Genomic DNA, 18,694 nt, shown 5'->3' on the forward strand with positions numbered 1-18,694 from the left:
TTAATAAGAACTTTATTCTCATTTTAGTCATTACTGTCTTATAGGAACAGATTCATATTTAATGAGAGATTTATTCTCTTTACAACAGAATACAGGTAAAAATTCTATTGGACTTTTACACGTCTTTAACAAACGAATTTCTGAAATTAATGTTTTATCCTTAAAGAAAAAAATGACTAGTGTTACTTCTTCGGATTGAAGATTTAATAGATTTATTGAAAAAAATTTAAGACCTCGAAACAGACTTTGTAAGTTTTGTTGTCGATTATTTGCTTTGAACACGTTTGCGCAAAAACAAAAATTTACATTTACAAAAGCCCATCAATGAATACGAAAGAAAATTTTCAAGCAAACCAGTTTCAAGATTACCCATTTATTAATAATGTTCTCAGAAGTTCGAGATTTAATAAGCAGCTGTTGAAATTTGTTAGTAGAATTTTTGCTTGAGATAATTCTGGTATTAGTCTAACCTTGAAATTTACAAACAAACACTGATTACTCAAAGTTTGTAAAATTCAGACAAAACGACTAATAAATAGATTGCAGTCAGTTAAAAACCTAGACAATCTGTTTATATTTATGTAAAATAAAACTGTCTAACTTATTGTAAATAGGTGAATAAAGTTTACGATAAGTTGTCATTACAGACTAGAAACATATAGCATCCTAATTGTTACAATAAAAGCTAAATATACTATAATTCTGTTACATACTACTATATGCAGAAAAAAAAAATACATGTTCAGAAGTTCCGTTACTCATTTTGGATAGTGTCTTACATAGATTCTAAAACATTATTTTATAGAAAAATCAATGTCAATCAAATCTTAATGTTGCTATTGTAATATCCCATAACCCGTTTAAAGCAATAATTAATAAAAGCTGTTTTTCAATAGTAAAATTTAATGAGTTATTTTCGTTAATTTACGAAATGAACGATTTTTCTTTAATGGCGCACTGTTTCGGAAATTATTGCATATTTTTTATTCTTTACTAGCCTTTTCAATTCATTAATAAGATAAAATTCATGAACAAATTGAAAATAGAAGATAGAAAACTTTTTACAGATAATTTAGACCAAGTTTTGGTTGGTTGGTTGAATTTGGGGTTGTGTGGCACAAGGGCGTAGATAGGCCACAATGCCATGTCTAGCCAATTATTAAAAGAACCAAAAAGTGCAATAATTGTACTGTTATATACGGAACTCAGGATATACAAGCATATTGCCTTCAAATATGCCTTTGTAGGTTGAATTTGTCCGTTTAGGACATTAAACCAATTTTTAACAGAACCTAAAAAAAATTAATGTAATAATTATTATGATTTATTAAAAATTAATAGTAAGTTTCAGACCATTATTTTGGAATAATAAATAGCCAACAAAAAGAAGTAACCGTAACAATATCTCTTTACAGAAATTCTTCACTGAAAACATGAGTTCAGAAGCAGCACAGCTCCTCGAAAACGTCTTCTCGACTGTTAAAGATCAATTTACAAAAAAAGCAGATGCGTTCATCATCCCTTTACACTGTAGCCTAATTTCTACAGGAAAAAAATGCGTCGGAGTCGGTGAATATTGGCCGAGAACTTTCGAGGAAAATGGATCTGAAAATCTACCTGAACGCTGGAATAAGGATAAAATGAAATACATACTGAGATATTTGGATTCGGAGAAAAATCGCTTCTCGCTGGAAGTAATCGAATATAGAGAAAATAATCTGTTCATTAAATGGCTGCGAGAAAGCGACCAAGCTTCATACGCTACGACGTTGGATTTAAATGTCTTTGTTACGGATGCTTTCAAAGAATTCCAGACTGCTTACACAAGTAAATTAAATGTCTTCAAAGATCTCGTCGAATTAATGTTAAACTCGGTATTAGTACCTCCCGACATAAAAGACGACGCTAGCGACGATCTAGAACAGCATAGACAAGAAATGCTGGCATCGTATAGTGATGAACCATCGGATTATGACGACGACGACGATTAAATACCACGCGGACCAACCGAGTAAAAAGATATTACAAAAGCGACAAAAATCAAAATTATAAAAATTATTTCGTGTGTTTTTCAAAATTATTTTCGTTGAATAAACTAAAATTTATTTATATACTAATTAATGAGTCAAACTTGCATTTATTATCTAACTGGTAATTGAACAGTATTGTCGATTTTCCTGTTCAGACTAGCTATTATCTAGTGATAAATTTATAACTGGCTTATTGATAGCTCTTAAACAGGATTAATATTTTGTATATATACTCGTGCAAGTGTCTTAGAAAACGTTAAGAGTAAATTTTAGAGTATTAGTCCCACAAAATTTAAAATATCTGGTGAAATCGAAAAATAAATCCAGAGAATAATGACGGAATATATATTAAATTCGATTAAAAATTATTTGAATAGTGTACATTTATTAATGTACAATTATATTTACATACGAACGCAAGTAAAAACAAAAACAGTTCGATAATTCGATGTGCTCTAGGTTTTATGATTCAGATAAGCCGTTAAGTTTGGTTAAAAATAAATTCTTTAAAGCTTTTTTTCGAGTCATACGATATAAGGAACAAAGTAAGCATTTAAAAATTACATAAACTATATTAATAAGGGGAAAAATCGGATTGCATAAATTCAGTGTAACTGAACAGCTTCGTTTTCATTTCATGGAAGTTGGATAAAGACGATGTAGCAAATGATAAAGCAGAAAGAATAAAGCTGAGTTATCAAATTACTTGATTTAATGAGAACTATTACCCCCATTTACGTGTTTTCAATAAAATAAAATTTATGTTGATGATAAAGCGATTAACAACTGCCATTATCGCTATGTAGTAACGATGATACTGATTGCTACGATAAATGCAGATAAGTTGTACTGATTATAAATTTCTTTAATAATGAGAAGCTTATACTGTATATTTGTAATGCATTAGAATTTCGTTGCCTACTTCTTTAAGCCAATACTTTTACTCCTTTCATTTGCTAACGACGTCAGCTATTACGATAATCGCAGATATGCACATTGACAAGGAAATATGTAGCTGTAACGAGCGCCGCATAGCTAACGCCAGCTTTAATTGCTGGCAGTTGACGTTGCTCTCGATGTAACTAAATCAAAGCAATAAGTTTTTAATAATAAATTTTGCAATATTGAAAATATTAAACGAACTTTTAAAAAAAGTTTAATTGCCTCGGAAATACAGTTCCATTTTCTTCCATGAAACGGGCGATAAGAAAGCAAGTCTACAATTATTCCGACTTGTCGCTCTGGTTTCTGTTTAATTTATTGTAACTATTACTACTAGTAACAACTGGCTTCACTCACAATCCGAATTTCGCTCTTTTTAAATATTCGTAGCAGTGATTAGTACCTGAAAATTAATCAAAATCACAAACGAGAATTGAAGTGGAGTAGAGAAAATGAGAGAAGGAACGGAATGTAAAAAACAAATTAGCTTGATTCTTCGTTCATTTGATTAACATATTTAATAAGTGGCAAGCACGAACATAAATATTGAGAGAGAAACGACTGCTAATTTAAGTGTAAAACATTTCAAAGCTGTTACTGCGTACAATGCTATTACATTTAATACATTAATGTGTTCCTTGATATACAGATTAACCTGAGAAAAAGTGAGCATGGGCCAAAGTAAAAACGAGTTTTTTCGCTAAGTAATGAGTATATTGCTACTTTCAACGTTGAGCTACTTCAGTGGTCAAGTAAAATGGGGATCTAACACGTATGTGAACGTTTTCATTAAAACCATTCAAAAACTGAAGTAATTATTTTAATATAGTATCTTATTTTATTACTTAAATCACAATTATTACTCTGTTCCTAATTTTTAGAAACTTGGCTATCTTTGTAGTATTAAGTATTTATTAATCTACAAATTACATGCATTTAAACATCGGTTCTTTCGGTAAAGAAAGATGGCCGGTCAACAAATGAATCGCGTTTTGGGGGAAAAAGTGCGGGCTTCAACTAAGTAGACACCAAAAAACTTCCGAAGAGTGTATTGGTGTGATTATTTTACGACAGTATTGGCGTTCATTTACGTGATTTTTTTAAATGAAAGAATATTTTATTAAAATTTTTCCAATAAAGAAATTATTTTTTGGTACATATTCTAAGAGTTTACTTACAAATTTACAAAAATTACGTTAACCATACCCATTACAATTAAAAATTATATGTATTTTACAATTTAAACCTTATCTTCCAGCATCACACATTTATATCTATGATATTACAAGAATGTGGACTTTTGTTTCAAAGAAAAATGAGAGTTTAACTTTAAATTTTCGAGTTTTTCTTTTTATTAAAGGACTTTTGGCTGAACTTCAGATATAGTCTCAGGGATAAAACAGATCTAAACAATATATTTAAAACAGAACTGTGAAAAATTCAAACATTTACGGCGCCCTTAATCCCAGATTATTCTATCAATGTTCATTTTTACTAATTGATATTTTTGAACTATGATGCTAACAATTTTAATGATTAAAAAGATTGTAGTTTAAAAAATATTTGTAATCAATATTTTTTGTAAACTATTCAAGTAATTCTTTTCTGTATTGTTTCATATTATTTCATAAGTTGTTTAATTCCAGCTATTACTTCAGCGTATGTGTTTACATAAAATCTCATATATTGGACCTGATTAAATCATATGAGAAAAATAAACAGTAAATTCAGTTTTATAGTTAGGAAGATTAACAAACAATGCATTAAGCAATTGTTCAAATGGAGTAAGGTATGCGATGCTACAGTGATTAAATGTTAATTACATTTCACGAATTTTGACCGGGAGCTGCGCGTTATCCGAATGGGGCTCTGGATAATTTAAAGAATGAGTATGCCGGTGACTCGAGAGCGGATTCGTAAACCTTAACTTTATGTACTCTTATATTCTAACCTAGAATCAATCGTATTATTACGCATTCTGGAAGCCCTGCAAGATTCGTGAAATTTCATTTATATTCTTTTCCATGCGATACACTAACTATACAAATATAGTAATTAGATGAAAGTTTTATAAGATAGGTTTTCTAAATGTGTGCATATTTATTCCCATCGAATATATAATAAGCTAGAAGTCAGCTTGCAGTTTTTATATTTTTAACTACTATAAAATAGCAAAAAGCTAAATTTTGAGGGTAGGAGAGTTTTGTAAAAAAAATTGTAAATGCTAATAACGAGCAAAATCGTCATCAAGTCAAATCCTATCCGAGATATGACACGATTCCGTTTATCGCCCCTCTAAGTCGATCTTTAACCACAAAAATTTAATAGCATTAATTCTCCTAATACACAATCCTCCCTGCAAAATTGCAGAAAATTTCGACAAAAAGCACAGGAGTATTAAGCTTCAAAGAGTATGGGGAGCACGATTTTGTTCACGACATCAAAAATACACGGTGAAAAAATGTTTTTTGACATTAGTACGATGAATCAGTTAATGTTACCTATGGTTCCAAAATGGCGGCTCGTCTGATTCCAGCAAATAGAAGAAAGGAAACAGTGGGGTTGCACGTTCCAACCTAACGCTATTCTAATAAATTACCATATTACTACCAACAAAATTATTAGAATAGGTTAGGTTAGAACGTGCGACCCCACTGTTTCCTTTCTTCTATTTGCTGGAATCAGACGAGCCGCCATTTTGGAACCATAGTTAACATTAACCGATAAATTATTAACTTTAGTGTTTGTATAACATAATAAAATTTAATTTTAAATACTACTATTTCACATAGCAAAGTATTATTTTCACCATCATCACTTAAGAATATATTATTTAAATTCATAACTTTGTAATATAAATAATTTGCATAACAATTTCAGCCAACAGAATTTTTGCACGCAAGTATTTAGAATGTGTTTGCAATGCAAATTTCGTTTGTGTAAAATCAAAAGTAATCTGATATTTAAAATAGAATTTATTTCGTCGTTCTTTACTGTAATCTCTTCAAATTACGATAGAGTTGATTATATTTCCGTGTAGCATTTTCGTATTCTGAAATTACAAACCGAACATTATTCACCTAGCATTCTTATAGGCTAACTTCTAATAATGAATTTACAACAACAATCCCATAATAAATCATTCCTATTTAATAACGACAATTTTAGATAAAGTATTGGAAAAAGTAAACAGGAGAAAAATTATTACACTTATTAATTGGTAATTTCATGAAGTAACAGTTGTTTAAGGTAAAAAGAAAAAAGCTTAAAAAATCCATATAATTCAATAATCAAAAATTATTCACAATATCCATATTAAATTTTATGCAAAGTCGACTCTTACTTCAAACATTAAAGGCGAGTTTGAATTATCCTTTTCTGAAAATTGATTTTCGTAAAACGAAAAAACAGCTTTCACTGTCCTGTTTGCAACTATGAATCTCTTAAAATGTTAAATTCCTCAGCTATGAATTTAATGAAAATACTTAGTGATACTTCAAGTAGTACGTTCTCTAAATCTACAGAGAATTTAAAATTTTTATGAAATGAATTAATGTAATATGTATGATGAAATTTCAACTAGTATTGAAAATGAAAAAACGTCGTCTATAGATACTGAGATTGCAGCGTGATAAATACACAGATTATCAAATGCATCAATAACTTAACTTACCACAGTTCCAGAAATAAATGTACAGTACTGTAAAATGAAATAAGGAAAAATTAAAACTTATTTTAAGGAAATGTCTTATGCTAATAAGATTGTAATAGCTATTCAAATAACCTAAAAAATAAAACATGGCGAGTGAAACATTGACTTAAATCCACAGCAGGTAGTTTTTGCCGACAATTTTATATAAACTCTCGTTACATTTATATGATGAGAGCCTACATAAAACCGATAGATGTGTACATTATGTATACGCATGTACAGTACATACAATTGTGTACACATTAACATAACGGCTATTATTTTCAGACTAGTATTTAAATTTCCAATAAACAAAATTCAGTTTTTATATGCTTGTAAGGAGAAATTTAGAAATAAAGGAGAATCTCTAAAATCAGCCTGAATCAGTGTTTGTGATGCGAAATTAGTGCTGTAAAAATAGCAAAATTTGCATTACCGATCATTTAAAACAATTTCTTCTATTTTTTTTAAATTAAAATTAAATCACTTTCAGAATTCCCATTAGAATACAATTTCGAAAGTATTTTCAGACTAGCATTTAACGTGTAATCTTGTGTAAAAGACAATGAAGCGATTAAAAAAAAAAATGCATGAAATGTATATCTTTCATATCCGATAAGAACTAATTAGAATATGAGAGAATAACGTAGACGGCAGACTGTTCAACATCGGTAATGACAACCGATTTAAAATACGAGTTTCTATAATTATTATAGTTTTGATTCGTCATTTCGCTAACTTTTTACAAAGAATTTTTAATTATTTACGTAATAATTACTTATCATGGAAAGTAATTTTAAATCTAATAAATTCGTTTCTTCTCATTCTTTGCTTTCTTATTATACTGCACAGTACATGATTTAAGTACAGTACATATTCCAATAAATAACTGTACAAGATTTATATGCTATATTACTAATGATTATATAAATTTGCTACGTTTTGTAAAGCTTCTCCGTTTAATCGAAGGCTATTAAATTTTCTGTATCTCGAAATGGTTAATGTAACCCTTGGTGCCAAGATGGCGGCTCGTCTCTGATTCCAGCAAGGAAACAGTGGGACGAACATTCTAACCTAACCTATTCTAATAAATTACCATAATTATTAGCAACCAAATTATTAGAATAGGTTAGGTTAGAACGTGCGTCCCACTGTTTCCTTGCTGGAATCAGAGACGAGCCTCCATCTTGACACCAAGGGTTACATTAACCCTCAAAATAAGCAAAGTTAATATGGAAAATAGGAAATAAGATTTATAGCTATCATAGGAAAATATTACTATACTTTAACAAATAAAAATTCCATCTTCGTAAAGAAATGAAGGGGAAAAAATGAGAAACTTTAAGACAATTATATGTATACTTTAAATGAAAGTTGACAATTCTCTCTCCAATCCTACAAAAATATCAACGAGTTGCTTAACCTTATTAAACATATAGTTTTTAATACAATATTATAATTATTAGAAAATGGCAAAAAGAAAGATCACTTTTGAGGCTAAGGAAGAGTTTTTATAAGATATTGCAAATGCAACGAGCAATTATTTATCGTGACGTCATAATGCAAGGCTGCAATTTTTAACATTTTTTAAAAATGTATTTAATTTGAAATATGCGCTTTCCGCCGCAAATTAGTAGTGTCTTGCCCCTTTACATCATACTTTTCCTGTCAGTAAGAGTCGTGCCAGTCAGGTATACAACTCCTTTCAGGGAAAAATTTTTGAATTGAAATATACGAACTTCAGATGCAAACCGGTAGTCACGTTATTGTTAATCGGGGCCTCTTACCTCATGCTTTCCATATTCTGGTCTTGAATTTCACTTATCTAACGCCATTCTCGAGATTAAGGAAAGACCGGACAGACGGACGACAGTGGGAATTTATAGGTCTACAATATTTTCAAATTGAAATCCAATTAACGAGTAAAACCGTCATTAAGACCGTCCCTACTCGAGATATGGCATACCTCCTCCCCTTTATCTCCTTATCCCGTCGACCTTTAACCACCAAAATAAATAACATCAATTCCTCCAATACACACTCTTCCTTGCAAAATTTCAGAAACTTAACAAAAAGCACGGGAGTTAAGCTTCAAAGATGATAAACAAAATCAGCTGCCACCCACACTAACATTCATACACAGAAAATCCTCTGAATTCTTTTGCATTTTTCGACGTTTCAAAGTCCCGAGTCTAAAAATATAACTCTTGGGGGTCATTTTTTGACCGATCGCCGTACTTTGACCGTACTTTATATATATATATATATATATATATATTATTTTACCGTACTTTATATATGATTTCAAGCATGTAAGCAATCTACTTTAAAGAAACGAGACTAACATTTACACGACCAAAGGAACACGAGACATTGATACTGTAACATGACCCTAGATGCCTTTGATTCTGTTTCCACACAAAATGGGATGAAGCCAAAATTATTAAGGTTCCCGATACAGCCAAAGCGACGAAAATCATTTACAGGCAAGCCATTACTGGTGGGTGCATTAATACGAGTAAGAAAGATTCACTCCACTCAGCCTGTAAGATCCTCCTTAAGAAACAAAAGAATTGTAAATTAATTCTTCACCGTTTATTATATGTATTTTAACTTATTTTTGCTGACTAAGAGTAAAGTTACTAGTATATCATTGTTAGTTGTGATTTTTAAAAATTATTTTGATGTTCTTTAATTATGGGTTATGTATATTTTATAGACCTTCGTTCATTTATGTATTTACGATTTGCCTTTTATACTGTATTTGTTCGAACTATGGAACCGGAAGGTGTCCGTTTACACGGCCAAAAAACATTCGTTCATATTAAACGTTTTTAACCGTTCGAAGGTTGTTTCTAGGTAAATATTTATAATAATTTCGAAAATAAAGTGCAAAAACTGAATTATCTGAAAGTCACTATGTACTTTTAACTCTTTCCACCTTGCGGGCATTAAGAGGACCTCTCTTAAGTAGGCCCACTATGGGGTGGCCGGTATACAAGCCCCGATATACGGTCAACCACCTGAAAAATCCCAGGAATTTTTCAGGTGGTTGTCCGTAGTGGTCTTTCAACCCGTCTGGATTCGATCTCGGGTCCCCCAGAGCGGTAGGCTGCCACCTTGACCGCTCGGCCATTCGGCCAATTACTATATACTGTGTATGCATGTAATACACATATATATATACACACACACACACACACACTATTTAAAATAAATCTAGTCTATTAATGTAATTAATAATGTGTCAAAGTACAGTACTATCATTACACAGTGTATTTAATTCAGCATCATATGAAAAAAATTAATGTTACTGTTTTGAAGAGAGTAAAATGTGTCTTATTTTGAAATTTTACAGACAAAATCAATTCAAACACTTAGATACAAAATTAGTTATTGGTAAAAGGAGAAATTTAAATTTATAGAGAATGAAATTTAATTTTTAGATAAAAATTTGATAAATTATTCTAACGGTTCACGCATACCTCAAAATCTGCACTTCATATCTTCAAATTTTGAATGATGTCAAAACAAAATATTATCAGCAGCTGTAACAGACAGTCAAATCAAACAAATCAGTCGTTAATGAGCGACGTTAAGGTTCGAGGAAGTTAATTTTAAATTCTATAACTTTATATAATGCAATTATTATAATTATAATTAGAAACAAACCATAATTTACGTAACATTGACATTAGTATTTTATATTAGTAAACCAACGCGTATAATTTCGTATCGTAATTTAGTTATTTCAAAAAAAGTACGTAACTTAAAAATGAACGTTTTAACAACTTAACAAAATTCCTACTAAATCATTACACATTAATTTGAATATTTTGAAAAGCATTCGGCCAAAATAAAATCTAAAATTAAAATATCAGATTCTAAAATTAATAGTTTCAAACGTTACATGTAAATTAAATATTTTTAAAGCAAACAATACAAAATTTTCGTAAATACTTTTATTTTATAACAAAACAAGACTAATACATTTCCACAAAATAGAGAGATTTTTATTACACAGGTATATAAATTTTTCTTTTTAAATAAAAATACTACGTGACAGGAAAATTACCGATACACTAATTTTTACTTTATACGGTGATTTTGTGACCGTCCGGGCAGTCTAACATTCGGCAATTATAATTATATAAAAGGTTTTCGTTTAATTAAAACCAGAAATATTTATTTAAATCATCAGTGTAAACTTACTTATCAAAAGAACATATCTGATTTAATTCTAAACTGAAATATCACCTTCAGGAAATAAATAGCATACGTAACTTATCAATTTCTCGTGTCACTGATAAATCGATTAAGGTTCAATGTTTTAGATTTTTAATAGTTCTTTGAAAATTATTATTTCATTATCATTAAAAACAAAATCATTTATGTAATGCTTTAATAATATTCTAACTTAAAATTATTAAAGAATGAGATGACAAATACGGATTGAAAATTTGTAAGAATAAGCAAATGATTAATTTTAATTTCGATTTAAGGTGAGTAAAGGGAATTTAGAAAAATTCAGTTTCTAATTCGTAAAGCAATGGAATTGGTCAACAGTAATTATATATATATACGAGGGTCTTTGTAAAAGAAAAGAACGTTTTGATATGACGAGCCGCACAGTCTCTCCCCACCATACCTTCCCCACGTCATGGACCTTCTCATTTTTTCGCGCCAGTCTGATGATAACGAGCCACAACGATCGTTTACTTTTATAGTGTGACTTTGAAATGTGTGACAAAATTAAAAATTCCACCAAGTATGAGGTTCGTAGTGTTATACGCTTTTTGAATGCGAAAAAAAGTCCGCCTATCGAAATTTACAGACAGATTTTCTGTCCGTAAATTTCCACAGACTACGCCGCGCCATTCAAAACAAACGGCGGTGATTGTTGTCCAGAGGCATTGTGCTTCTTCAGGATAACGCATGTCCGCATGCTGCTGCGTTGAAGAAGAACTTGCTTCAGCAGTTTAAGTGGGAAGTTTTCTCCTTATAGCCCGGACTTGGCTCCGAGTGATTACCACCTTTTCCCAAAATTGAAGGATTTTTTGGCCGGGAATCACTATGGAAGTGGCAACGAACTGAAAGAGGCCGTTAATGACTGGTTCAAGAACTTGGCGGTAACTGAGTGTGCAGAAGGCATAGAAAATCTGGTGATACGCTAAGACAAGTGTTTAAATTTGTATGGCGACTACGGTAGAAAAACAGCTAAGTTATCATATGTGTTGTAAAATAAGTATTGTTTCATTATCTTAAATAAAAATATCTAGAGAAACAAACGTTTTTTACTTTTAGAATGACCTTCGTACGTATGAATGTGACTTTCATAAGCTACTAGGCTATTACATATAATACTTTAGTTATTCCTTTAGTTATTCAGATTGTTACTTTTATGATATTTTAATTTTATGTCAATAAGCAAACAAGAATCACAAGACGATAGTTTCACGCAAACAAGTGGAAGAGATGAAAGCTTTGTAATCCTGGTTATTTAGACTGTACAGTAATGCTAGACGTATATAACATTTTAATTCGTAAAACGCTAAACATCTTTAAAAAATTAACCAAAAATCGTTACATTTTGACTAATACAATATTTCATACGATACACAATTGAAAATGATTTAAAACTAGAACCTATAAAACACTAAAGTCATAACTTAGCGCGAGCAATAATAGTTCATTGAAAAGGATTAAAAAATTCCGAAGAAACCAAGATTACGGATGAAACATCTCAATTAAAACATTTTACGTAAAAATGATAGAAATAGTTAATTACTACTATTTTTAGAAAAAAAAATCGAAAAATAAACAGCTATAAATATAACTGTATTAGACTATAAAAACTATTTGAAAAAAGTGCTTAATTCATTAAAATATATAAAATACTTAAATTGATGCAATAGCAATGAATCGACTAATTCCAAAGAGAAAAAATAAACTTACTTGATCTCAATCTTAAAACGATACCTTTAAAAAATTTCAATTTGTTCCATTTTAATTACATGAAAGTAACCTCATTGCAAAATCCTCCTCTTCTAAAAAAATCCATCTTTAATTAATAGTCTTTTGAAATGAATGTCCTTACTTGAATCAAACTATTTGGAATTGAGTTCAGAAATCAAATGACTTTAAACTTCGAATTTAATAGTCAAACTTGGTAAATTCCATACAAAATTTTATATGAATAAAAATGAAATTACAATAAAAACAAAATTTAATGTGTGTAGTCACGCAATTGGATTTTTTTTACTCTTTCCACTCATTCTGTAGGCTCTAAGTGTCTTTTGATCATACAAATAATGAAATTTTTGCGAGACTGGCCCAGACATATTCGGGACAGATCAGCTCCCGAAAAATTCCTAGGGGTTTTCGACCGCCTGGATTCGATCTTCTGTTCCCAGAGCGGATTGACGCTTCACGACTGCCTTAGCCATCCGGTCATTTGTGATATAAGATGCTAGTATATTACTGTAGGAAATCTGGCTTCGAAACGGTCTAGATCAGCACATTTTATCGTGGACAAGATAGGTCGAGGCACTGCTGTTTAATTTTATGAATTAGGATCATCAATTCTAATTACCTAAGACAAATAAATTTATAAAGCAATACATTTATTTCCCAAAATTTAAGTGGATAACGCTTAAGTGTCATATTTTTTTTCAGCTAATCATAATTATATCGTTTCACTGAACAGGATTTATACGTAGCATTTATCTAAGATCTAGAATGAATAAACACACACAATTTTAATGTATCCGAGTTACATATTAATAAATTTTAAGCAAATATTCGTAATTAAAACCATAAACGAACTTCATAAATGATTCCATTTTAATCTTAAAAGTAAAAAAAAGAAAAAAAACATCCATTAACTTACACATTAGATTGTATAATCAGCAAGAGAAGTCTCAGGTGAATAAAAGATAGTAAAGTTAAATATTTTTACAAATTAAAGATTTTTTTATAAAATTTATCGAGTTATGTATTCTTGTTATCGATGTTGTATTAGAAACAAATGTTACAAAGTTGCTGTGGACCCATCAGTGGCCAAGAGGTTACACTGGGAGTTCGGTCGTGGAGTACGGGGTGACCACAGAGTTTTCCGGGTTTTCTCATCTGTAACGCCTGGATAGGAGTTAATTACTCTTAAAAAGACCTCCCGGAAGGCATCTCCCTAAACAGATGGCCCAAGTGTTGCGTTGCCGTACTTAACAACAAAGTTGCTGTAAATTTAAAATATTTTAAAATACAGTAGTCATTAAGGTATTATTTTAAATTCGCAGCTCAATCGTGAGTTATAAATTTTTACGCGGATGTACTAAACTTCCTCAAAAAGAATCCGTGCATTCAAAATTAAAGCTGGATAATACAACTGATCTGTTTCCAACAGGAAACAGATCAGTTGTATCAAAATAATAGTTTTACGAAAAGTCATTTTTACCCAACCCAAACGCAATATTTTTGACTGCAAGAAGCAGAATCATTTGGGATATTACTAACAAGCTTTGAAAATGGGCTTGATTTAAGGTTCGAGCGAATCAAAAAGAAACAGTCTAGAAAAATTCTTCCATTTTTAAACTTTGTATGTCACATGATTATGTCAAAGTGATAAAACAGAACAGCAGATAGCTCTTACCAGAAACCCATACACATTTAATTTTATAGACAATTCTTCTCCAAAATGTTAGAAGTTACGTAAATTTAACAATGATGGCTTTATATATTATATTTTTGTAGTTTGATGGACTAAAATTCGATTAAAAACACATCACGCGCAAGACGTAAAATATTAACATTTTATAAGCAACTCGAGCATTTTCGAATAAAAAAAAATAATAATTACTTTTTCATATTACACATTTGATTATTTTAAAATTCCGACATATATTAAAATTATCGTGAAGCCAGATAAACTTCATGATATGTTGGATCCTTAACGTAACTATCGATCATAATGTGATTCATAGAAAGTCTTGATATCACTGACGAATGCGGAAAGTATTTTAAATTCGAAATTGTACATTTCTTTTTATCATTTTAACCTTTTAGAAAAATTAAGAATATAATTATGCAAAAATAAATTCAAGTTTAGGACACATTCGTCTAATAAATCTGTAACGCATTTCAATAATATCTCATAACAGCTACTGCTACTACTAAGCTTTATAGGCCTACTTTGCCATCCACGGAATAATCATTTGAAACAATTCAGTTTTTTAGAACACGTAAGTGCATTAAAAGTGTACGAATCAAGTATTTGTTACGCACAGTAGTTATGCGACGTGTGAATATGTAATACGGTATATTACACATTACATTCTAACTCTCCACTTCATTTATACTGAAATATGACTATTAGTAATCCACTAAATTTTAATTTAGAATAATGTTTTAACAACAGCTTACGATTACTAAATATTTTCTAAAATTTTATGAAAATTTAGTATTTATTAATTTAAATCCAGAAGAATTTCGCATTTAAGTTTTAATTAAGAAAAGCTTTTAGTAAGTAATTATACCAATGAAAATTTAAGGAGGAATGTAATTATGTACTTTCAAATCAAGTAAAATCTTTGAATTGAGTCGATATTCTAAAAAAAAAAAAAAAAAAAAAAAATACGTTAATTTCAGTCTAAATAACACAGTTTGGAAATTAACCGACGATAAAGTCAAGTAGATTTACGACCAACGTAAAAATTTAATATTTCATTATAGGATATTTTTATAAATCAATTCGTTTACTTGATACCTAAAGTGATCAATAAAATGTGATACGCTAATGCTGATTGAATATCAGTTTTCTATAATAATAAAAGTCTTCAATATATATAATTTTTCCTTTGATGTAGACCAATTTATCTTTTCCCTGATCGATTTCAATCCTTTTAAACGCAAGTTCAGCTCATTTCTTTAGTACATAAATTATCATTTCTAATAGTGCAATCGTAGCGAATTTTTGGTGATGGATTTTGTCACACATGCGATTTTGTGTAATAAATCAAGCTTTAAAATTTATTTTAATGACATTAATTGCTAAACATTTAACACTTCTAAGTGTAATCTTTCAACGTTTTAAGACACGATATGATATAATATGATGATATTAGTTAATTTTATGATCGTTTTTGATTATATAACATTTTATACATAAACATTTACTTAAAAATTTAACACACTATTTTTTTTGTAAAAACAATTATATTATTTAATAGTTTTAACTGAAAAAATTCCAAAAATTATTTTTTAAAAGCAATGAACTGTGAATTTGTACATAAGAGTTTGAATCTATTTTAAAAACACGGCAAATAAAATCGATATTCAAACATTATATATTAATTATATAACGAGTGAGAATGCATTCATGTGTATAATGTGCAGACATGGTCGAGTATACATGACATGTGTATAAATAATTTATATTTTAACGTAACAGATTTGTAATTATCTTCTTTATGAAATCCGAATATTGAAAGGCGACGTTTAAAATTAATAAATAAATTTAAATACTTGTTGTTCATATAACATTAAAAAAAAAACTTTATAACATTGGAAAAAATTAGAACATGGTTTATTTAAATGACCTGTTTTTAAATTATAAATTATATTTATAGGATAAGATATTTAATTGCGAACAGATGCATTCGATTTCATTAAAAATATATATATACGATACTTAGAGAAACTTTAAAAATAAATTGAAGCGATAACCTTAGATCAGACAAACAGATTGTCGGCAGTAACTAATTTTTAATATCAAATTACCGTAAATAAGTATATAAAAAAATGATTTTGTAGTAATTAAGACGGCTTCCGAATACGTAGAATTTCGTCTTCAATTTAAAAGTTATTGATAAAGATGATTTTATTACCGGGTATAGACACATTATTTGACACATTAAGTCCTATTAACGCAATTATTATTCTACGGCATTAAAAATCATAAACACGGTTTTAATTGCAATTTCCTGGTGAGGTCTCTAACCGAGAATTTTTCTTAATTTTAATAGGACGTAACAAATTAATCGAGGTTTACGCAGATTAAAAAATTATTAGAAGTTTATGAAAGAAACTGAACGTATACCGGTACACGTGAGAATGAATGGATGAATAAATAGAAGACGACTCACCGTAATTTGATTCTAATATTTGTTAAATGTTCGCCGCTTTATTGGTTTGTACTTGAAAGCGTCCGTCCTTTAGTTAATAGTCCGTTTCATCCGGAGTTCAAACCAAATTCTGAATGTCCTTCTTCTTCCGATCTGTCACGCCAACTGATTTGGCCGCTTTGGCGGCTTCCAGTTCCAGACAATGCCTACTCACGCCCCCTGGCTAAAATTCTAATTGATTTAACATTAAATTATTCATAAAACTGTTTACATTTAATTTTTATTAATGTGTTAAATTATTAATTATCCGGCCGATTTACGAATTTAAATTTAATTATAAATAGATTTTATCTAATGTTATACTGCATAAATAAATTTTATAATTATATACTGTATATTAAAATTTAAATTTTCTATTAGAAAATATTCTGTTGTATTATATTACAATACATTACATTAAATTATGATTTTTTTTAATTACGCGTTCTAAAAATCATGATCATACAATAAAATTTTTCATTTCATCTCTTGTATTAGCATAATAATACAAAGATTATCTAAATAGATACATATGTCTTAGTAAACAATACTCAAGTGTTTCTTCTATTTAAAATACAAAAGAATATCCGCAATCTATTCATAATATGGCTTATTGCTTACTTAATTACCAATTTAATTACTAAATAAATTAGAAATTAAATTATCATTATATTTTGTAATTAGTTGGAATAGTAATCACTAATTTTTAAATAAAAATTTATTTGATGCATTTTAACGTTTTTAAACACATTAAAATGTACGGAAGTATAATAGGTTTGAGATAATCTTAGTCCCTATTTGAAATACTCATATTCAAATATGGACTAACATTCCCTCAATCATATTACATTTCTATAATGTTAATATGAATGTGAGTAATTAAAATATAGATTTAGATTCCCTCAAACATATTAGAATTTACTTTCCTGATACTTTTAGAATATATTTTGACATTTATTAGCGTACAGCTTATTTATAAATTTCATATATCCATATTTATTAATTCATATTATTGCACTTTGTATTTTATAAAAAAAAATGAATTAAAAAATAATAAACAAACAGTTAAAAGCTGCAAGTATCGCTAATGACTGATAATAACTGTATACCGTATTAGCCTGAATATAACGCGATATTTTTCTACCATTTATTTTCCGTTAAAAAATCGACTCGCGCTAAATTCGGGGTTTAAGTAATAGAATGTAATATAAACAAGGACATTTTCCTACAGAGATTGAAACGCGACTGAACGTCAGACCTAGCTGGACCACCGCTTCAAAACAACCATGTGATCTAGTTAATAGGCCTGCGCTTTTGTTTGCATAGCGCGACTATTCGCGTTTTTCATGAACTATAGAGGGCGCTGAATTTTTACAAAATGGCTACTTTATCTGGGTCGCTTGTAACTAGTAATGTAAAATTAATCATATATTACTGCCCGATATAATGATATATGCTGCTTGTAGCTGTTTATCGAGAAATTTTATAGTAGCAGAACAATTATTGCTAGCGGGATACGTCATTATGTGGTATCGAAGCAAGTGAGCGAGATCGTTCTATACATATTTCTGCCCTTTGTCTTAAAAACATCAGCTTTGACATTGTCCTATCAGGGCCAGATTTACAAGTAAAAAGCTATGTAAATTGTTGCTTAGGCTTCGACTTTCAAGGAGCCTCAAACATTTGTACAAACAAAAAAAAAAAAAAAAAAAAAAAATTAAAGTCGAATTTTGTAATAAACATTTTTTTGCAAACCAACAAAACATACTTTACTTTTTATTTTGTGTAGTATTTCGTTAATTTTTTTTCTAAGAATTAACGTAAGGTCTTTTTTTAAAAAAATGATAAAACCAATTTTAAAAAAGATTTTTAAA

At 29.5% G+C, this 18,694-nt stretch overlaps 2 protein-coding genes across 3 annotated transcripts in view; one reads left to right on the top strand and one right to left on the bottom strand.

Annotated features, from left to right (window-relative positions):
* Positions 1-16,995, bottom strand: part of LOC136970007 (uncharacterized MFS-type transporter C09D4.1-like) — an 89,653-nt gene extending 72,658 nt beyond the window's left edge. Inside the window, exons 1-2 of one of the 2 annotated variants that reach the window (XM_067264366.1) lie at positions 16,803-16,995; positions 10,149-10,211 (exon numbers count right to left, since the gene is read on the bottom strand). The gene's annotated coding sequence lies outside the window, so the exon portion shown is untranslated. The remainder of the gene's footprint in view (positions 1-10,148; positions 10,212-16,802) is intronic. The other variant, XM_067264365.1, reaches the window with a different exon arrangement.
* Positions 1,322-2,106, top strand: LOC136970018 (proteasome inhibitor PI31 subunit-like). The gene has a single exon (XM_067264383.1). It carries the CDS (start codon positions 1,434-1,436, stop codon positions 1,989-1,991), a length of 558 nt encoding a protein of 185 aa, XP_067120484.1. The 5' UTR covers positions 1,322-1,433; the 3' UTR covers positions 1,992-2,106.
* Positions 16,996-18,694: the final 1,699 nt, after the last annotated feature.

The sequence above is a fragment of the Centruroides vittatus genome, unplaced genomic scaffold, assembly GCF_030686945.1.
Source record: "Centruroides vittatus isolate TY-2023 unplaced genomic scaffold, ASM3068694v2 contig_1863, whole genome shotgun sequence".
Classification (NCBI taxonomy): domain Eukaryota; kingdom Metazoa; phylum Arthropoda; class Arachnida; order Scorpiones; family Buthidae; genus Centruroides; species Centruroides vittatus.